The sequence below is a fragment of the Volvox carteri genome (genome assembly GCF_000143455.1).
Source record: "Volvox carteri f. nagariensis unplaced genomic scaffold VOLCAscaffold_34, whole genome shotgun sequence".
NCBI classification, from domain to species: Eukaryota; Viridiplantae; Chlorophyta; class Chlorophyceae; order Chlamydomonadales; family Volvocaceae; genus Volvox; species Volvox carteri.
The window spans coordinates 468,935-489,323 of NW_003307577.1; the positions used below are offsets into that span (position 1 = coordinate 468,935).

The window sequence follows — 20,389 nt, forward strand, 5'->3', positions numbered from 1 at the left end:
TATCCACTCGATCTCCGACGTGCGTGCCGTCAGCTAGCGGCAACCGCCCTGGCAGATCCAAACATGGCATTGGCAGCACCCGCCAACCCCCAACGTCGAAGTCGACTCCACAGGCTGGACCACCACCGGTCGGCACATACACATACACACACACATACACACACGTGGAGAGAAGGGACCCTGGAGTCGGAGTTACTCCAGAACACGTCATGTTACACCTGGGGCGTTATGGGTGCACACAGGAACATCATGCCTCGTCAGGCCGGTGGAGGTGTGCGGTGAGGCCAGGAGGTCAGGAGGCGGACAGGTCAGGGCCATTCAGTATCGGTACCATTGGCACACAACCCAACAACCTTCATTTTTTCCGCACCTTGAAGCCCTCCACCCGCAAGCAGGCCTTGTGCGCCTCTATGAGCGCCTGGCAGTATGGATGCTCCTCTCCTGGATGATGCCAGGCGCCGTATGAGGTCGTTAGGAGTTACGGAGAGCCAAGTATGTGTATTTCCTGGCCGACCCCTGCCAGAGTGGTCGTTTCGCAGAATTCGTACCTCGTTCTGCAATGCACACATCTCGCAACTTTTTTGTATCTGGGCACGTGCAGCAAATCTTTTTGGGCTTGCCATCTGGCCCGATGGGAACGCCGGGAGGCGCAGGTGAAGGCGCTGGCAGCGCTGGGGTTGCCGCTCCTTGCGACTGCTTCGATTCCGAAGATCCCATCACAACGACACGCCCACAACGAGCCTGAACTTCAGTTTCGCGGTCCTGATGTATGATGCGCTAGTATTTATACGCTGGTATCGAACTACACCTCTTTTAGCTGGCAAGCATTAAGCTGCAACAAGTGAATTTTAAGCGCCGTATTACGTTGGCTTATGCATTACGTTGACGTTTTTCACGTTCTCCGGTACAACTGCGTCAAGTTCCCTGTGCACAATCAAGGTCAAGCATTCTTGGATTGTTGTAAACAATTAGACCAGATGTAAGTTGTTGCAACTTATGTTATGGTGGCTGTTCCACAACACAAAGAAGGGTTCCGTGATAGTGTCAGGGTGCGGTCTTTCCTGCGATTAAAGAAGCTTACAAACAATAAACAATCGCAGCGTTCATGAAAAACACAGCATCGCACGCAGGCCACTCGGCCAGCTTAAGCCTCTGCCCATGGGTCGCAATCGGTGTCCACGGCGTTGGGTACATTATGGGGGACGGTTGCTCACATACCAGCTTCACATGAATTGAGAATGTGACTTCAGCAGGACTTGCGATGCGCTTTAGAGTCGGCTTCTTAACATGAGGTGTGCTTGCTCAACAGCGCGGAATGGCAACCGCGAGGCCTAGGATGCAGTAAACGCGCCATATCACATGTACTAACGAGTCATGCATGAAACATTTCTCCTTCGTGTAAAAGTCAGCGACCGTCGTACACATGAAGCACACATGGCTGACTGGGTGCTTTTACACCTCTAGTACTTTTTCCGAAGCAGTCACCAATAGGACTTCACCTTTCATCATTAACGCATCACCACCATCACTACCGTCACTGACTCGCCCCTAAACATACATAGGTGCTCCCGCCACACGACGAGTCTTCGAATACACCTACCCGTACCTATCTACCCTTGCAACCCTGAGTACGACCCAAACAGGTCGAAACCATCCGATTTGAAGTCCGTAGAGTTCATGCCAATATCGACGAGTCAATACAATCAACCTTCTATTGCCCCAGTCATACAGCAGCCAAACTCTGCTTCCATGCTGCTGCCCTGCAACTGAAGTGGTACAATCCTATGCGAGGTACCTGTCCTGTGTCCTACCGTACAAACGATTAACAACTTCCGCAACAGAAGGAAGTTCCAAGGAAGTTTCGGGAACAATGCGGTCGATCGAGGTTAACGTGCGGGCATGTTAAATAAGGCCTCAGCGCCTGAGCCAAGAGCCCAACTTAATTACGTCCTCGATTATGCGCAACGGCCTCTAATACCATCTACACCTGTGCATGCAACCTCGGCTTTTCCGCTGCACCCTATGATCTCCCTGGCTCTAATCCTGTAGACATGTCGTAACAGTGGAAGACATAAGAATCATCCCGTTCTAACAAGCGCCCTCAAGTCCAAACGCCGCCGAGAACCATCGGCTACCAGACCACTCCCGTTGCGGAGTCCCAAATCAGAGGAATAACACGCTCATCTCCTCCCCCCCCTCGCTCACTTGCTTATCACACTGCCTGTTTTCTGTCCGCAATTCTACACAAGAGGGTCCGCACACGCGATGCCAGTGCTACACTTCTCTGTCGGCACCACAGCTTCACCCGTCCCTTTTTTGAGGCACAGTTAAATGGATCACACACGCGTACACACATACACGCATGCAGCGCTGCTCAGTTCCTTGAAACACACAGTGAGGTTTCTTCCTTTTGTTTATCTAATAAAGGTGTTCACCATGACTATCGACACTGCATGCCCTCGCAAACCGCTCTCCCTAAATGTTGCTACGAAAGCGATGTTCCCAGCACACACACACACACACACACAGACACTAGCATATGCATGTCTATGCTCAAAGGAGGGCAGCAGTGCAATGCCCAACCATCAAATGGCCAACCATGCATGACGTAAAGGGACACCAAGACTCGGCATATCGCACCAAGCACCCTAACTTCAACACGCCGTCCCCCCCCCCAGAAGGCTGGTGAAAAGCTGTGTCATGTATTGAATTAACGTGTAGTATGCTACTGGCAGTGGTAGCGGTGGTAGGCAGCAAAAACAAGCATAAACATACAGAAACCTTGCCAGTTTGGCTATACCAGATAGCCTGGCCTGACTCCAAACCTCCTTGAATCCACCCGAGCCGTTTCCGAGTCTCATAACCCGAGGACTATGGTCCCCAGGTGTGGTGTGGGTCCGTCAGCCTCTACCGCGCTATGGGGGTGTCATACGACATCGAGCCAGCCACCAACATGCCACTGTCTTAGTTATCGACATCTCGACATCAGGCATGTGCACACACACATTGCACATACATCCGCACATCCTAACCGCCTTCACAACGATGTCTTCGGACGTCTCCCGCAGGAAACCATCCGTCCTCCTCATGTGAACATTTTGTCCGTTCGCGTTGACCTGGTCCTTCAGCTTACGATGACAACGACGATGATGGCGAGGACAATGAGCGGAGCAAAGAGCCTCCTTCACACATACATAAGACGTCTCTTTCACACACACGCATTCATACAACCAAGCTGCATGGCACTGCATTGAGTTGCATATTGATGAAATCTTTCTGAACCACAGCACTGCACTGATCTCCGTTGGGGGGCAGTGCAGTGTCTCAAGAGCGGTACACTTCGTGACTGCTAAGCCACCACATTACCTGATCCCTACTAGACCTTTCCCACCACATGCTCTGCATGATGCATCTTGCTGTGTAGAGAACATAAGCACCACCGATACCATCACCATCATCACCAAGCTGTAGTTGTTGTATACATACCGTCGGAAACGGATACACGTCTACATACTGCTACACCCGCACAGTAAATTTGCCGTATGTCCGAGCAGAAGACCTCTGTTGACATCCTGTCACAGTCATGTAGATGCAGTAGTAGTTCCCTTTCACAATGAGCTTTTCACTGCCAAATGCTATATTTTATGACATGCTTACAGAGGTAAGCGGCGTCAGGTCTAAATTGTTAAAGCTCGGAGCTGCTGCCAAAGCCAAACGCCTGCAGCTTACCATAACGGCTACAGCTGCAGGAGGCAGCGCAGTTCCTCAACTGTGCTGACGGTGGACGTGATCCCCGGGTCACATACACCTAGGATGTTGTGCAGCGCGTATCGAGCAGCCAACGGTGCGGCAGCATGAGCCGGCACGAAGTGGAGCCGGACCCATGGGTCATTTTTGCCGCCACCCCTGCCGCCATCAGTACCACTACCCGCTGCCGCCGCCACCGCCACCGCCCCTTCCACCCCTGCCGCTGGGCCTCCGATGCCCAACCCCACACCATCAGTGCCCGATGACACCCCAGTACTGTCTGTTATGCCCTTTCGCCTGCCAACTGCCACGGCATCGGCCCCATCGGATCCGCTGGCCCCGCTTCCAACCTCTTTAGCCCCATCTGCGTCGCCGTCGGCACCACGCTGTGACGTGGATCCTGTGCGCACTGCCTGCTGCTGCTGCTGCTGCTGTTCTTGCTGCTGCTGCTGCTGCTGCTGCCGCTGAATTTCTGGGGTCCATTGTCGTGCCGGCGGCAGGTGCGTCGTGGTGTCAGTGCCAGCGCCGACGCCGGCGGCGATGGTGGTGGTGGTGCGGCGCCGAGGCAGGCAGCGGTCCGCTCGGGGCTTGTGAACGCGGTCACCTGTATCCAAGTCCTCCACATCGATGTGTACCTGGAATATCCATTCGCGAAACAAGCGCACGGTCAGCAGGCGTCATGGCGACCTAGGGAAGGCACTGGTTGGACAGGCAGTAGCTGCTGCAACTGCGGTGGGTATTAGGAGGTGCAAATCCCCCCTCGGAAATCTCCCTCCGGCGGTCCCGTTGATCCCATTTATCTACTTGATGTACATTTCCAAGTCCTATCCATTCGCGATCATGGCTCTCACTGGAGTCCCCCTCTTACCGGTATGGACAATTTGCTCAGCTCTCGGGCCACCCGGCTGCGGAAAACCTCCACCTGGCTACGCCTTATCGCCTGCAGGGGTATGCAGCAGGACGGGGACCAACAGGGAGTCGCGGCAGGTGATGAGCGGTAGCAGTAGGCAGGTCGGCAGGAAATCAAGTAAGCAGGTAGGTAGGCAGGAATTGGGGGACGAGCATAGAAGAGTCCTGCATATTAGCCTTCCGTGTTTCCTACAGTTACCCTAAGTTTTCTCCTTTCTCTTTTGCTACGACACGGCCATCGAATCTTGCCACATATATTTTCATATTTCAAGTACCTGCGCGAGGTGGTAGGTGGAGGCGCATTGCGGCCCCAAGGCGTCCGGGGGCAGGTGCTGGGCGGCTGATTCGATCGCGAAGCGGACCTGTACGCAGATTGGAAGCAAACCAAGGATACCTCGGCGAACAACAGATAATAATAGGAGAAACATTAAAAGACGTGCCCAGCACCCCCCTCCTTTCCCACGCCCTTTCCTTGTACCACGCACCGCTTCCCTGCATCTTCTTTCTTTCCTCTTGCTGCTTTCGACCTTCCAACACCTCATCACCCTTCTCCACCTTCACCACCCCTCTCACCTCGTCGTTGAACTCGGGTGCCCGGCACTCCACCGCCCCCCGGATGATGCTGCAAGGCCGTTGCACGTGGGAGTGCCACCGGGGCTCGGGCTCCCAGACCCACAACATCATGTCGCCACCATCGGCACCGAAATCATCGTTGTCACCACAAGCACTTGCACCAACACCAGCACCGCCACCTAAGCCTCCTGCACCGCCGTAACAGCCATCATACATGCTGCCGCCGGGCCCCTCACCGGCAGTGAAATGGACCGATGACGTCAATGCGCTCCTGCAGACCGCACCACCGGCGCTTACGCCTTGGTCATGACCGCCACTGACACGGCGACTGCGACCGCCTAATATGTGCGGCTCTGCCGTTACTGCTCCGACAGTGGCTGCGGTGAGTGCTGGCGCTCCGCCCCAGCTAGCGCGAAGCCCCTCCTGCAGCCTCGCGTCACACCTCTTCCGCTGGACACAATCCGCCGCTGCCTCAGCCAGCTTCGAAAGCAGCGACTGCCCAGCTGCTGCCTCGCGTGTTGCACTCTTGGAAGGCAAGCCGCCGCCATCGCTACATCGGTGAAGCGGGGGCCTTGGAACACCCGCTGCGCGTGCTATTCCTCCTCCTCCGCCGCCACCACCGCTGCCGCCGTTGCCGGGACCGCAACTCGGCGGTGCCGCCGCAGCGGCGACGTAGCCAGCGCTCGGCACTGACGGTAAGGGGGGTGCCGCAGTCCAGCTAACACTGCGGTGGAAGGCGCTGCGCCGACGGGAACAGCTCAGGCTCAGCACGTCACCGTCGCCGTCGCCGCCGTCATTCCCATTTCCATTACCGCCAGCGCTAACAATGTGGGTAACATTCAAGCGCTTCTCCTCCCCCTCCCCGATGTCGGGGACCGGGGATATGGAGCTGGCAGTTATAATGGGGAGGGAGGGAGCCATTTGCAGCCTGCCGGTGTGTAAACCTGGCAGGCTGGCACGCAGCTGGAACTGCTGATGCTGGCGGTGAAGGTCGAGGTGCTGCTCGTGTTGGTTGCTGCGACGCCAGAGCTGTGACCATAATGCGTAAGTGAAGAGGAAATTGGAAACAAACACAAACATGGTTTAGGGGATGGGAAAGGCACGATGAGTACGGTGCGGGGAAAGGGACGAAACGTATTAAATGGCAAGGAGTCTAAAGGAAATGAGGAGAGAAGAGGAAGGGAGGAGTTCAACAGAAGGGTTGGTATACAGGGAAGGGGGACAGGGGGCCTGGCAGGAGCGAAGGAAAAGTGGGAGAAGGTTTTCGAAAGCCGCAAGTCACCGACTGACATAAGGGTAGTGAAGGGGAAAGAATACACCCACCATTGCGCCTGCGGATGTCACTAGCACGCTCGGTGGCGGCAGACCGAGCTCCGCTGCCCGCTGCAGCACCTGTGGCAGCGTACGGCGACTGGTGAGCACCAGACTGCACCGCTGGCCCCCTTGACGACGATGCAGCTGCTGCCGCTCGTACTCACGCCGCGCCGCGGACGGTTGTAACTGCCGCCGCAGTGATAAAGATAAGGGCTGCTGATCCTGTTTCGGCGGTAGTCCTGCAACTAGCAGCTGGCAATGCAGCGCCAACAGCTCATCACGAGTGAGGTGGCGACAGGGCTGCGGCGGCTGCAGTGGTGGAGCCGGTGGCTCTGCAGAAGCTGCGCCGTGATCTAGTGGATGTCTTACGCCGGCATGGTGATAACCTGCTTGGCTTTCCAGCCTGGCTTGTTCACCTTCTACCTTTCCACGTGCCACCGCCCCGCTGGGAACCTCTCTCTGCAGGTCCCAGCTCCGTTGTCGCACAATACAGGAGCTGCCGTTGCTCTGGCGAGGGCTGTGGATCTCAGAGCCGCGACTATGGCTTATCAGCGCTTCCAATCCGGACGCCACCTGATCATCATGGGAGCCGACGCCAGCGAAAACGGTGCACGACGTCTCATTGCCTGCGTCGACTATTGGGCCTGATGGATTGCTGATTGCCAAGTCCAACTGAGAAACGGGGCTCCCGATGTGTACGCCGTCGCCGTCGTCATCATCGTCGTCTTCCATGACCCGCGGGGCCGCTGCGGGGCTGAAGGGACTAACGGCCCCGCTGTCGGCACTGCTGTCGCCGAGGAGCATGGTGACTTCTGCTGTGACGCCCGTTATTGTCGTCCTGGCGGCAGCGGCAGCGGCAGCTTCTGTACGGCTATCGGTGCCGCTGGTAGCGGACGCGTCGCTACCAGGGGCCTGCATGGCAACGGTGGCGGAAGGACGGATCCGTGCGTTGCCACCGTCACCACCACCACCGGCGTCGTCGTTGTCATCGTTCTTGCTGTCGTCGTAACCCGCCGACAGGGATGACGGCAGCAAGAGCGACCTCCGAAGCCGTCCTGTGGGGTTTGGTTGTTTGCATCGCCGGTTAACTGGTTTGTAATGTGAGTTCAACGCTCAACCTGAATCGCCAGTTCACCATCCACGCGCCACTCTGCACAGCCATTCCCTCGAACCCCCAATCACTTTCTTATGCTGTTCCGCCAGCACAATCATCAACCCTCCTCAGCCCTCACCTGCAGCCTTCCGCCTTATCCGGAGCGGCAACTGAAACAACAGGTCAGCATCGAGCACCAGCGTGGGCGGCAGCTGAACGACGGCATTGTCCTCTTCCTCCTCCGCCTCCTCCTCCTCGTGTGCTGCCCTCTCTCCCTCCTCCGACATTCCCCCTCCTCCTTCCCCTTTTTCCGTGTCCTCGTCCACGTCGTCCGCAGCCACCGCCCCATCCCCCCGCTGCTCCTCCTCCTCACTCCTTTTGTCTAAATTAGGGCCATCCGCGGACTGAAGCCCTGCGTCAGGCGTTGCATGAAGGCGACACCCGCGGCGCGCTGCAACGGAGTCCTGCGGGACATGTGGCGGTCGCTGCGGTAACTGCCGCGGCTGCGGCTGCGGCCGCGGCGGCAGGGATCGCAGCTGGGTCAAGGAAGTAGCAGCTTCATCGCCCATCACAAACCGCGAAAGCACCCCTTCGTTCGCAGCGGCGGGAATGCCCTCAGTGACGGCGATGGCGGCGGGCGCGGTTGCAGTGGCGGCGGGTTGATCGACAGACCCGTGGGTCGTGCGCACCGGCGACACCGGTTCCGAAGATACCGAAGAAGATGATGATGGTGACGGCGTCACACTATCGCCGTCGCTACAATTTCTGCTGCCACTGCCGCCTACGCCGCTGCTGCCTTCCACCATATCCTTTTCACTGCTCTCTACAACGGCCCGTTGCTGTGATATCTCTTCGCCGCTCTCGTTATTACTGAAGTGCTCTATGAGAGGCGTTGATATTGGATGGTCCTGGTGCTGATCCGACTCCGCCATCGCCGCCAGCGACGGCTCCCCCGACAAGGCCCCTGTAGACAACGCCGGCGGCGGCGGCGGCGGCGCGTACACCATCGCCGTCGATGCGGTTGACGGCGCCGCTGGCCAAGCAGAACCCAGACTGCGGCGGCGATTGACAGCCAGCGCATGTCGAAGACCGTAGACTGCGTCAGCGCCGTCGGCGCTGCCGTACCCGTGTCTGGCGCGGTGGCCTTGAACGTCGTTGGCTTGGGCATCCGCGGAGCGCTCCAGGGCTGGGCCCAGATCTCGCGGCCGTCGCCGGCGGACGCGGCCGACGGCTCTACCAGCAGATCCGCTGCGGTAACCGCCGGCGGCAACTGCTGCTTCCGCCGCAGCGGCAGCGGCAGTGCCGGCTGGGCCACAAGCCGATGGAGTAGCCGTCAGCTCCAAGAACGGCACGTGGGCGCTTAACGCTACGCTGTTTGACCCGGTGCTGCACGTACAACTCGATACACTGGCGGAACTACCATCTGTCGACGCCGCCGCTGCTAGCAGCGGCGGCGGCCCTTTCGAGGTGACCTCATCGCCGGTATCGTCGCTATTACTATTGCTATCGCTATCACTACCGCAGTCGTACCTCGTTACCGCCATACGTGCAGAGGCGCTGCGGCCCAGCCTGCTCTGCTGGCTGTAATGGGCTTGCGGCACAGCTTGCGCGTGAGCTAGCACAGGGTCATGATGGTGATTGTGGTGCTGGCGAAGCTCATCGGGGGCCCCGTCACCACGCACATGGGCCTCGGAGGCGGCCTGCCGGAGGCTGCTAATGGGGCCCTTGCCAACCGCGCCGCCGCTGCTGGCGTACCTAGCGCCGGCCCCCGGCAGGCGATGTTCAGTGCACAATGACTGTTCGCCCAAATTCGACTGCGCTGTAGCATCACCGGACGTCGAACCCAGCGACGACACCTCACCCGGCGTGTGGGCTGACGGCGGCCACGTCAGCGGCCGCGGTGACGATGGCGACGGCGCTGCCGATATTGTCGTAGGATGAGCCTGAGTTGGCGAGAGCGCTGACGAATGGCGGAGGCGGTGGTGGTGGTGATGGCGGAGGGGCCCTGTTGTGCTGAGTGGGCTGGCGGATGCGGTGGTGAGGGTGAGCGGAGCGCTGACGGCGGCGGGAAGGTCGTTGGCACCGGCAGTGGAGGTGCTCATGGCTGCTGCCTCCACAATCCGCCTGGCCGCCTCGATCAGGACCTGTGTGTTTTGCCGTGCAACATGTCACAGGATAAGGTTATGCAGTGAGCTACGAAAAGAAATCAGGTGAGGCACCCTGCGAGATCTTGGAGGAGCGGAGGGGTCGTGGTTTGGTGGGGAAACATATGCAAAAGCGAGGAATCAACTGCCGACGTCCAAAGTACCGTGGTTGGTGGGGAGAGGGGCACGGACACATGTATGTGCCGACGTGTGCGTGAGAGCTCGTGCAAACCGTCTGATGGAATGGGTGTGGAAGTGGAAGAGGGCAGCTAAATTAAATGCATACAACGAACATTCGTGTGGAATCATTTTGCGTCGTGCGCAGTAGATGTACGGCGTGTGCTGTACAATGGACGTACCTGCTGGTGGCGCTGCATCAGGTTACGGATCCGCAGCACCGCTTGCTTGAGGTTGCCAAAAAAGCTGAGCGGAGCAAGTTTGGGGGAAATGCACGCAGAATGAGAGGCGGAGGGGAGATGGGTGATGGCTTGGAATTCACGCAGGGGGAAACATGAGCGCGTTGCCATTGGGGACAGCGCTTTACGAAGGCGACTGGTCAAACATAAAAACGAACCAGATAACTTAACGGGATAGTGCAGGTGCGCCCATAGATAATTTTCAGGGACGACTCCTGCAGAAGGCCAAGCGATACCGCCTGGGCAGCCCTGAACCCCATCAGGGGCCAATTCCCCCTCTCTCCGCCGCTTCCACCCAAACCCCTATAGTCTGTCCGCCGCGCACCATTTCAAGTTGTCGAAGAAGGCCCGCGCATTCGCGAACGGCCATTCGCGGACGTCTCGCGGTGCGCCCGCCGCGACCCGCAGGTCCGCAGCCGCAGCGGCCTCTAGGGCCGTCGCCGTAGCGCGCAGCTCGCCGTGCAATACGGCGGCCTCCCGTACTGCCGCCAGCGCACTGCGCACCCCCTCCGCCAGGGCTCTATACTCGGATTGCCACCTGAAGGCGGTGCAACCGTTGGGAACCATTACGTCGTCGTCGGAGACGCAGAGGGGAAGATGAACAACGAACGAGTGAAACTGATGCCAAGGATATCGAGGAAAGGAGACGTGGGGGGAATGATAACTATATTCCCCCGGAGGACGTAATTTCATCAAAACCACGTCAAGGGGGTTGCACACACTGGAACCGACGAGGTCGCTGGGACGCGTCGAGGCTAGGGGAGGAGGTGCAATCGGGTAAGGCGCCCAACAATACGACAGCACTAGGTCATTGGACGTAGCAGTACGTGTGGCAAGTTGTGGCGTGTGGATGTAACGCAACCAACATTTTGCCCTCTGTCCTGCCATGCTGCCAAGAGAGCACCTTTCCCAATTGGTGCTTTGGAGGTCGGCAATTATTATCATTGGTTTCTGCGTACAAGTTCACCGTCTCGTTTCCCAAGCTCCGTTCCGTGCAAAACTCCGTAACTTCCTGATGCGTCATGGGTAATTGTATGGCTTTCGCTTCGCTTCACTTCAATTCCCTCCAAAGGCCGCTGGGTGCCTTCCAGACCCTCTCTTCCAAGCCTGCAGCTTCCCCTCTGAAGGACCTGGAGCCTCCTCACCTGCTTAACAGCGCCGTCCACTCTCGTAACAAATCCGCTAAGCTGACGGCCCGCTGGGCCGCCGGCGCAGCAGCCACCGCAGCGGAAGGACGCATTGGTTGGGGCTGCGGCGGAAGCGCGACGGAGGCAGTGGCGGCAGCAGTGGCACCGCCCGCATTCTCCACCCCTTGCTGTCGCTGCTTCTGCTGGTCAGTCTGCACTTGCTCCTGGAGTACGGGATAACAGGCAACGAGGGAGTCATGGAAGTGCAGATGGTGACATGACGGCGAAGTGCGACGCCTGAGAGATAAATAGGGATTTGGACAGGGAGTGGATGGGGACGGGCGGTGGGAACGGAGACATAGGGGTTGAGTGGGGACGGGGCTCCGCGGTGCAGGGCTTGTGCTGATCGAGTGCTCTGCGTTTAGCGGCACCCAGCCACACACACCTTCAGGCAGTCCAGGAATTTGGCCACCCGACTGATGCCCTTCTCGTCCATCTCCGCCACATCGTGGGACAGGACCTGCAAGTTGGTACGTTGGTACGGAAACAACGTATGGCAATGCACGAACGCAGTTTACCTCATGGTAGGGAGATACAAGTACAAGGATTTGAGTTACAATAAAGCATAACACGTGCCAAAAGAGTTCTGAACACGGCGCCGTCCTCATCCCTCTCCTCCCATCCCCCCTTCCATTTCCCCGGGCTCTCCACCTTGAGATCTACCGCTGCCGCTGCTGCCATTTTCTCCTCCAAGGATGTCAAATCACTGAGACGCCGACGACCCCCTGGGAGCATGAGCATGGACTCCACCGCAATCTGGTCGTGGTAGTTGTGTGGGTAGTGAGGTGGGAGACGGGGGCGGGGACGGTCAAGCGGACAGGTAATGGAGCAGAGCATGGGACAGGGCCGCAGCCACCGCAGCCGCACCGGGCAGAAGGAAAAACCGGACACGCAGGAACACCCTCCCCCTAGACGTTTTCCTTTCTCGAGTCCCCTTTTTCCTTCCGTTCTACTCTACCCCCTTGCTTCTCACCTCCAGCAGTGACCACTGGTTATCCCAGGTGCGCATCTCAGCAAACTTGTTGAGGGAAGACATCTTGAAACCAGCAGCGGCGGGGTTGCCGCGGTGCCGGTTCACCTCATTGCCCAGGGAAAGAAGCTCCTGCGGGTGGCACAGGTAACGGCAAGAAAAGACGGTTACGAAGCCAACCCCAGCTGATGTGAAGCATGTCAACAAGGCATACGATGGTTACAAGCGTAGGGAGGGCACGAGAGTATAAACCCACGGCACATAAGCTGCCGGAGCCTATGAAGCGGGGAAGATGGAGGTACCGGAAAAACCGGACAGCGGAACTGGACATACAAACACGGTGCCCCTGGCCAGTAGCACGATTGCCCCCTGCGTCGACCTTTCCCACCCCCCGGGACTACCTCCTTCCCGTTAGTTAAATTATTCACATTCAGCATATGATTCCTCTCCTTGGCCCCTTCTTATCCGTTTTGCCCACTCGCCTTAAGCAGCCGCCGCCATGGCCAGCTGTTGATCAGGCTGCTACAAGCGGTCCGCACGGTGGCAGCCAGGCGGGTCTTCTTGGCCAGGTCCTCGTCGAAGTGATGCCTGAAGATACCCGGGATGAAACGTGTGGCCAGGTGGGATGGAGCAACATGACAAATTGTGAGAAAGTGGCGGTGAACGACTGGCACTTCTTTATTTTTGCCCCTCACACACGGCCACCAGCTGCACTGATTGCTTCCTATTGCATTTTCATCTCCTCTTCTCTTCCCCCGTCCAGTCACGCGCCGCACCAAGGGAGTTCTTTTTTTGCGCTTTGCTTACTCTCTAGCCCATGCCTGCACGCTTCTTTGTACAACCTCGCGCTCGCCGCGCCTTGGTGTTCTATTTCCGCTGTGTTGCACCTCAGAATGGTGCATGGGAACTGGTAGCACTCCAACCTTCACCTCACCTGAGTTTGAGCATCTCCAGCCGAAGCCTGGCATGCGGTACTGACGCCAACACATGCACAAAGCGCTCCGCCGGACCCAGGCCTGTATGCGACAGGGGGACGGGCAGGAAGAGCTTACATCCGTACAGACATGCAACTCGTATCAGAAGCGGGTGTATGTGCGGTTTTACGGGCCAGCATCTACGGAAAAGGGATGCCCTCCTAAGCGAGAAAGGCGAAAACACGGGCAAGGATATCGGATACGACGGTGTATAACAGACCACCGACCATGCAAGGCACTGAATATTAAGGTGGAAAGGGGAGGGTCGATAAGGCGGCAGTGCAGATTGAAACTTCCATGACCCAGATTCGAAACATTCTTTGCATAATTAGCTGCTGCTTCTGCAGCAGGAGTAGTACATGGGCGTCAAAGCGTACGCTAACGCGAACGGTCACAACCGCATTTCGGACCCGTTCGCTGCGCGTCAGCATGCCACTGAAGAAGATGGGTGCCGAGGTCATGGTAACGCCCCTTCCATCTAACGGCAAAGTACGCGCGAATCCCCCACTCAACTACCACGCCAATCCACAAAAAATAACACAGTTACGCCCCGTCCAAGAAGTCTGTGTCTCTTGTGCGCTGTCTATATCGCAGCCCTCGCCCAAGCCCACCCCTTACGCCTTTTCCACGGCACCTTCGTCCCCACCCCACATGACACCCAGGAGTACGCACTGTGCCGTACCTGCAGGATCGTTACTCTGGCACCACGCCAGCACTCGTTCCGCATCCTCCGGCTTCGGGTAACCACCCAAACACTGGAAGAAGGATGGAATTTTTAGCGCAAGGCCATCACAACGGACGGTAGAAGCAAACCGGCGTGCGGCGGGGTAGAATGAAAACCGCTATTGCTTCAGCCCTGGTCTCCGTTTCGCGGCTTAGCCGTCATCACAAACAGCGACACGTGAGTGCGGAACTTTATTCCAGCCATGCATACCTCCATTATCCTGCTCTTACCAACAACATCAACAATAACAAGGACGCACATATACAATAAACACTTGCAGTTTACGTATTTTTCTCCTCGACGCCTAGCTGTGCTTAGGATACACACCTGCAGCACAATGGTCGCGGACAGCATTCCATGATCCATCCTCTCCAGTGCTGAGCCCAGCTGCTCGGGGGTGAGGGCCGCCTTGGCGAATTTGATCAGGATGTTCTGGGCGGTGCTCGGGTCGAGAAGGCATGCCTTGCCGTCTGGTGGGTTGCAAATTTGAAGGCACAGGAGTACCGGCAAGGTGGAGTGTGTGTTGCGAAATAGAAAGAGACCCAGAACGAAGGGCGCGATGAAGATGCATGCAGGGGAAGGAAGAGATGGCTTGAGGCAGAAAATTGAGGAAGAGCTTAGAAATGCAGCACAAGAGGGGGTTCCATCGGGAGACGAGAAGCAGACGCACTCCCGAAAAAGTAAAGGAACATATAGAGGGAGGCGGCTTGTGCGTACGGTCGCGTCCCAGCACCGTGCCGCGTATACACACGCACGCACGCACGCACACAGCCGTGCGCATACCCGTGTACCTGTATTTCTCGATAGCTTGAAACTGCTTCCCAGGGAGGCTGGTCGCGCAAACATGGCCAACTTCTCCGCACCGCTAGCCACTGCGCGAGGGTTGATACCCTTGGCCGCCATAAGGGAGAAACAGGCGGGGAAGGCCGGAGAAAAGATGTGAATGCAGTAACAAAAAAATGAGGAGAGCGGATACGTGCTGAAATGGCATGCAGTTTCCGTTTCCGTTCTTATACCCACCCACCAAACTTCCTTCCCCCGTGAAGCTCACTTACTTGAGATCCCCTGCGCGGCGCTGCGTGCAACCTGGCTACAAAACCATGTACGGATGCTTCAGTTTCGGTTTGAATTGTCCCCTTTCCCCGGGAAGACTGCCGCGCATTTTCCCGGATTCAGTCTGCTGCCTTCTTACTGCATGAACCCCCGTTCCCACCTGCACCACTGGACTAGCCCATAGCGTGGGTGCCAGTACCATCTTTGCGGAGGGAGGAATCGCCTCCCAGTGGAGGACCTTGCGCTCCAGGGACACCAAGGCACGCGGCGTAGCGGCGGCCGCGGCGCCGCCACATCCGCCACCGGCCGCGGGGGTTTCGGACACGGGTGTCGCACAGCTGGAGGGGTGGCCTGATGGGTCAGCGGCACAGGACGGCAAGGTATTGCGAACATCAAAAACCTCCGTGAGTCGAAGCTGCAAATGTCGTGTCCTTTGAAAGCGCGTTCGACTTAGCCCGAAGGGCACGAGCCCCTAGTGATGTCGGCAGGTGCCGCCCGTGGGCATTTGGGTCGGAATTGGGGCCATAACAGGATTGCAAGGCTCACCGAGTTCACTTGGCGGGGCCCCTGGAGTACTCCCGACGGAATTACCACCGCCACGAGCCTCAAGAGTGTTATGTGAACCAGTGTTACAGGCGGCGGCAGATGCGCCAGCACGTGTGACGATGGGCGCCAAGCCCAAGTGCGGCGCCGGCAACGAGCCTGGCTTGCCATGTAGCTGCCTTGGCGGTGGCGGCGGACCTGGCGGCGGCGGCGGGGTCACCTTGGCAGCAGCGAAGCCTGCACCGGTGGACGAAGGCGGCGGTGGAGGTCCGGGCGGTGGCGGTGGCCCCTTAGCCTTCGCCGGGCTAGGGTACCCAAGAACTGGACGCGGCGGTGGTGGGCCTGGTGGCGGGGGAGGAGGCTTTGCTGCAGTTGGCTTGGTTGGCGCCACCACCGGCGGTGGCGGTGGGCCCGGCGGTGGCGGGGCCGCCTTCGAGGGTGTAGTCTTGGGGAGTCCTAAAGTTGGTGGCGGTGGCGGCGGGCCTGGCGGCGGCGGCGGTGGCGGGGCCTTGGCAGCAATTTGCTTAGCGGGGCTGATAGCCGGCGGCGGTGGCGGAGGCGGTGGGGGCCCTGGAGGCGGCGGTGGCGCCGCGGCCATCTTCGATTGTGGAATCACCCTGGAAAGGCCCGTGGCTTGTGGTGGCGGCGGCTGCGATGGATCTGGCTGTGGAAGTTTGAGCCCAGGCGGTACCGATGCCTTTGCCGGAGACGCCTTGACAATGTGCAAGGCAGTGACCGGCGGCGGTGGTGGGCCTGGCGGCGGTGGCGGCGGTGGTGCCGCCTTCGCTGGACTGGGCTTAGCCGGACCGACAGCTCGCGGCGGCGGCGGCGGCGGACCTGGCGGCGGCGGTGGTGGTGCTGTCGACGCGCCACCTTGGGCTGGACGCATCACCAACAGCGGTTGCGGCGGTAGAATCTGCGCGGACGGCAATCCCCTTAGGGTCGGAGCAAGCGGTGGTGGTGGCGGGCCTGGCGGTGGCGGCGGCGGCGGCGCCGGACGGCGACTGCCAGTAGATGCTCCAGCTGGGCTCGATGCTGCGGTGTTGCGGTTGCCACCAGTCCCCGAGGGCGGCGACGTTGACCTGGAATGCGCTCCAGACGACAGCGGCGAATGAGTGCTGCTGCTGCCCCAGGACGCTTCGCAGTATACTGAGTGCCCATCTCCTGTCGCCGCCGCCACAGCTGCCCCTGCCGCCGACACTGCCGTTGGTGCCGGCTGCGGCTTTTCTGAATTCCCGCTGCCATATGCCGGCAGCCCCTCTTCCGGTCCCTTCGGATTGCAGTGTCCCCCGGCTCCGTCCCTCACTGAAGCCCCGTCACATGCCGACAGCAATGGCTGTGGCGGCGACGCGGCAGGGGTTTTGATCTTAGCTCGCAACGCATCGGCGGCTGCAATTAAAGCCTTCACATCCGAAGCTAGCTTAGCCGCGGTAGCGCGCTCGCCACGTAGAGACGCCTGGAGGAACGCGCAGGAAGATGGGGAGTAAGCACATGTTACTGGTGGGTGTTGGGTTACGTGATATGTGAACGATGATACGTTCAGGTCCGCCGTCGTTTTGGGGCTTTTTAGGGGTAAGGCATCCATCGCCGGTATCACCAATGCAGACCCGCTTTCGTCTTAAAAAAGGCAAGGCCCGGGAAGCTTATACACTGAAATGCGTTACTCTTCGTTGAGAGCGGATATCTACTGCATACGCTTCCCGGCTGCCCGCCTCCGAACGCTTCCGTACGAAGTATGTCGTACATCCGTGTCGTGCCGCACGGGGCCGAGTCGCCTTGCCACACCCGATGAGCCATCCTATGGGCGCACCGCTGCCAGTACCGATGTCCCGCCAAAACGTCGGTCACAACAGGATATCAACAGGGTTACAGCACTGCCATGGCACAACTACTGACTGACCTCCAGCGCCGCCCGCGCCTTGACGGACGCCTCAACACGCAGTCGAGCTGACTGGACCTCCAACGCGCCGTCGTCGTCGCGCTGACGCCCCACACCATCCCCAGGACGGCCCTCTGCTGCTGCCTCCTCAGGCGATTCAGGCTCGCCGCTTCCATAATTGTTCCGGCTACAGCTTCCTTTTCCCACCAGGGAGCCCTTCCCCTTGCCATCGGGGAGGCTGAGCTCTTCGCCTACCGTCTCCGGTTGATGTTCCGACTCGGATTCAGATTCGCCGCCGGAACCCAGCTGCTGCAAGCGGGATTCCTCTGCTGCAAGCATCGCGACGGCCGCCGCGGCCGTAGCTGCACTGAGGAAATCTGGCGAGCTGGTCATGGGTTGCGGTCGTCGCCGCAAACACGGTGAGGACGGCGATGGCAGCTGCAGAGATGATGTCGTCGCCGCCGAGCAAGGACTATCCCCTGCCGGGGCACCCGCCTGATCCCGTCTTTGCTGGCGGTCCTCCTCGTTTGGTCGGGTCGCGCTTCCTGAAGGACATGTTGGCTGTACTTCAGCGCCGGCGGTGTCGCCATCGCTGTCTAGGTGGCGTCCCTCGATGGTGACACGGCTGTTAGGGGCAGAAAGCGCCTGACTGGCCGCTGCAGTCGGCGTGGATTTGGTGGGTGTCGACAAGTTGGAGCCCAACAACTTAGGCGCCAGGCGCTGATGAGCGGGGGATACAACTTCCGGTGGTAGCAGCTGGTGCTTATTTTCCGGCGCTGATAAGGGGGCCAAAGTTGGGGCCGGCGCTGCTAGAGATGCTGCATGAGAAAGGGTGGCGTTGAAAGAGCCATCATGACCCGCCGGCTGAGCGCCTGCATATAATAACAAATAAGATAATAAACGTGATTCTGGTGGCTTAGCGTCTGGGTGCTATGTGCAGGGGATAACTTGAGCAAGGGGCAACACCTACCGGGCACGGTGCTGGAGTTGATGAGCAGAGACTGTAACCGAAGGCGCAAACATAAGCTTTCCTGCACATTTAAGTGTACCCAACGCTTATTATAAGTAGCGGTGTAGAGCGGCGCACAGCCTACGTCCCTGGGCTTTCACCCGAAGGGGTGAATTATTGTGGCTGACAAACGCTATGGTGGTTTAGATCTCACCTCCAGGAGGGCTTGAGCCCGGTGGATGAATTCGCCAGGTGAAACGCAGCCTTCCGGCGTGTCGCCCGCATCCATTATTCAAACAAGAAACGCGGCCCCCGCAATGTAAAGTCCCTATAAGCAAGCCCTTGGAGCATCGCATGCACGTAGGCCCCACATCAAAGCGCCTTTGTGGCTTTCGTCTTGGTTAGACTGGAATCCTAACCAGCTAGAGAAAGATACCTTTGTATAATCCTGCCGCAACCCAGACATGCATAGCAAAATGCAAATCATCGTGTACATACAATCAAACAACGACGCCCAAGTGTCTTCCCTACACGCCAACTGATTAACAGCTGGTAAACAAATAGTACGACATTCGGGAAGGAAACTTATGGTTGGCTGTAGGTACTAGGAAGTGTAACAATGTACCCTTTCAACGTTTGGCGTTAGGAGGTACATCATACATAAAAGGAAAACGACGGATCCGGAAACCTCGATTGGGAGCTCTGCAGAGACAAACATTTGTGCATGTGCGGAGTAACCTAAAATGAGCTTTTACTTCGGGTCATAGCTTTGCCTTAAAATTACCGTGATCGGGGCTGCTTATCGGGCGGTCTGCGGCGGGTGGAGCACAAACTTGGGGCGCTTAAAGACTCGCAAGGGTCGTCATAAATCCAACAATTTGTTCGAGTTTATGAGACTGCTTTCGATAAGTTTGGTTGGCGCGTTTTTCTCACGATTTATCCATCGCGGCAGCACGTCCCTCTCAACTTTACGGAATCCTGAACACAGAGGCCAGGAATCATCGTTAGCTCATCGTAAAGGGCCTTCTTGACATGTCGGGAGCTCTAGCAGCGCGCAGGGCCCACGATGAGGCCGACAAGGGTCGCGTTGACAAGACCCGCGTTAAGCGCTATTGGCCTGGCAAGGCTCCGGAATGGGCCGAGCAGCAGCAGGAGGAGGAGGCCCCTCGCGAGCGGGTGCGGACAGAGGTGGCGGCCCCGGTTATCGTCCGCCGGTAAGCTCCATATCCGGCCTGCAGTCGTACACAGTGCTCGAAGCAGAACGATTCGAGGGGAGCCCTCCAGATCACGCTGGGGGTTCATGGGAGTAGGCACAGACAGATTGAGCGCGCTTCATGTCGTAACACGCCCTCTTAGCCATATCATCCTGGGGGCTGTATAAGTATTCGAATACGTATTCGGGGTAGCCCGGCACGCAACTCCGACCCAGAACCGCATCAACCCGGTCCCCTCGTTTCTCTATCTAAGCCCTCCAGACCGCCTTGACATTTCGGACCAACCCTCCACTCCAGGCTACGTCAGCGCAAGTCCTCCCTAGTATTTGTGTCTACCGCATACACCACTTCCATGTCAACGAAAAAGCTTTCCCAGCCATCCTGCCACCCCGCCGCGCAAGCACTCTACGGGAAAGATAGTTCGCACTACTCTTCCAAACTTGGCAACCTGGCTGTTCAATATACAGCTGGCTCCCACTTCATGTCATCTTTTCCCGCTCACCCGCCGGCAGTTGATACTTGCTCTTCACATGCAAGTTCACCCACGTACCCCACCCACCCGCCCATCCGTCACATCCCACGGCTGCAGGGCGGACGATCCCCGCTTGGCTCGTCTAATGCAATCCCGGGGTGCCGACAGAGAGGAGGCGCTGCAGGCAAGCAAGGACCCATTAGAGTTGGGGGCCCCCTGCGTTTGGGA

At 58.3% G+C, this 20,389-nt stretch overlaps 2 protein-coding genes across 2 annotated transcripts; both read right to left on the reverse strand.

Annotated features, from left to right (window-relative positions):
* Positions 1–367: 367 nt before the first annotated feature.
* On the reverse strand, positions 368–684 carry VOLCADRAFT_48953 (uncharacterized protein; the record flags this gene model as incomplete). Its single annotated transcript, XM_002953151.1, has 2 exons — positions 368–438; positions 549–684. Coding segments are annotated over 2 exons (207 nt in total), but the record flags the coding sequence as incomplete, so codon positions are not given.
* A 3,053-nt stretch (positions 685–3,737) lies between these two features.
* Positions 3,738–18,764, reverse strand: VOLCADRAFT_93883 (uncharacterized protein; the record flags this gene model as incomplete). The annotated part of the gene is made up of 23 exons (XM_002953152.1): positions 3,738–4,382; positions 4,616–4,687; positions 4,932–5,018; positions 5,230–6,258; positions 6,553–7,598; positions 7,776–8,145; positions 8,326–9,780; positions 10,140–10,203; positions 10,522–10,734; positions 11,342–11,547; positions 11,769–11,843; positions 12,035–12,139; positions 12,357–12,485; positions 12,893–12,941; positions 13,288–13,369; positions 14,010–14,082; positions 14,379–14,521; positions 14,843–14,942; positions 15,265–15,455; positions 15,651–17,103; positions 17,548–18,344; positions 18,497–18,557; positions 18,690–18,764. The coding sequence occupies 23 exons, from the start codon at positions 18,762–18,764 to the stop codon at positions 3,738–3,740; spliced, it is 8,520 nt and encodes a 2,839-aa protein (XP_002953198.1).
* Positions 18,765–20,389: the final 1,625 nt, after the last annotated feature.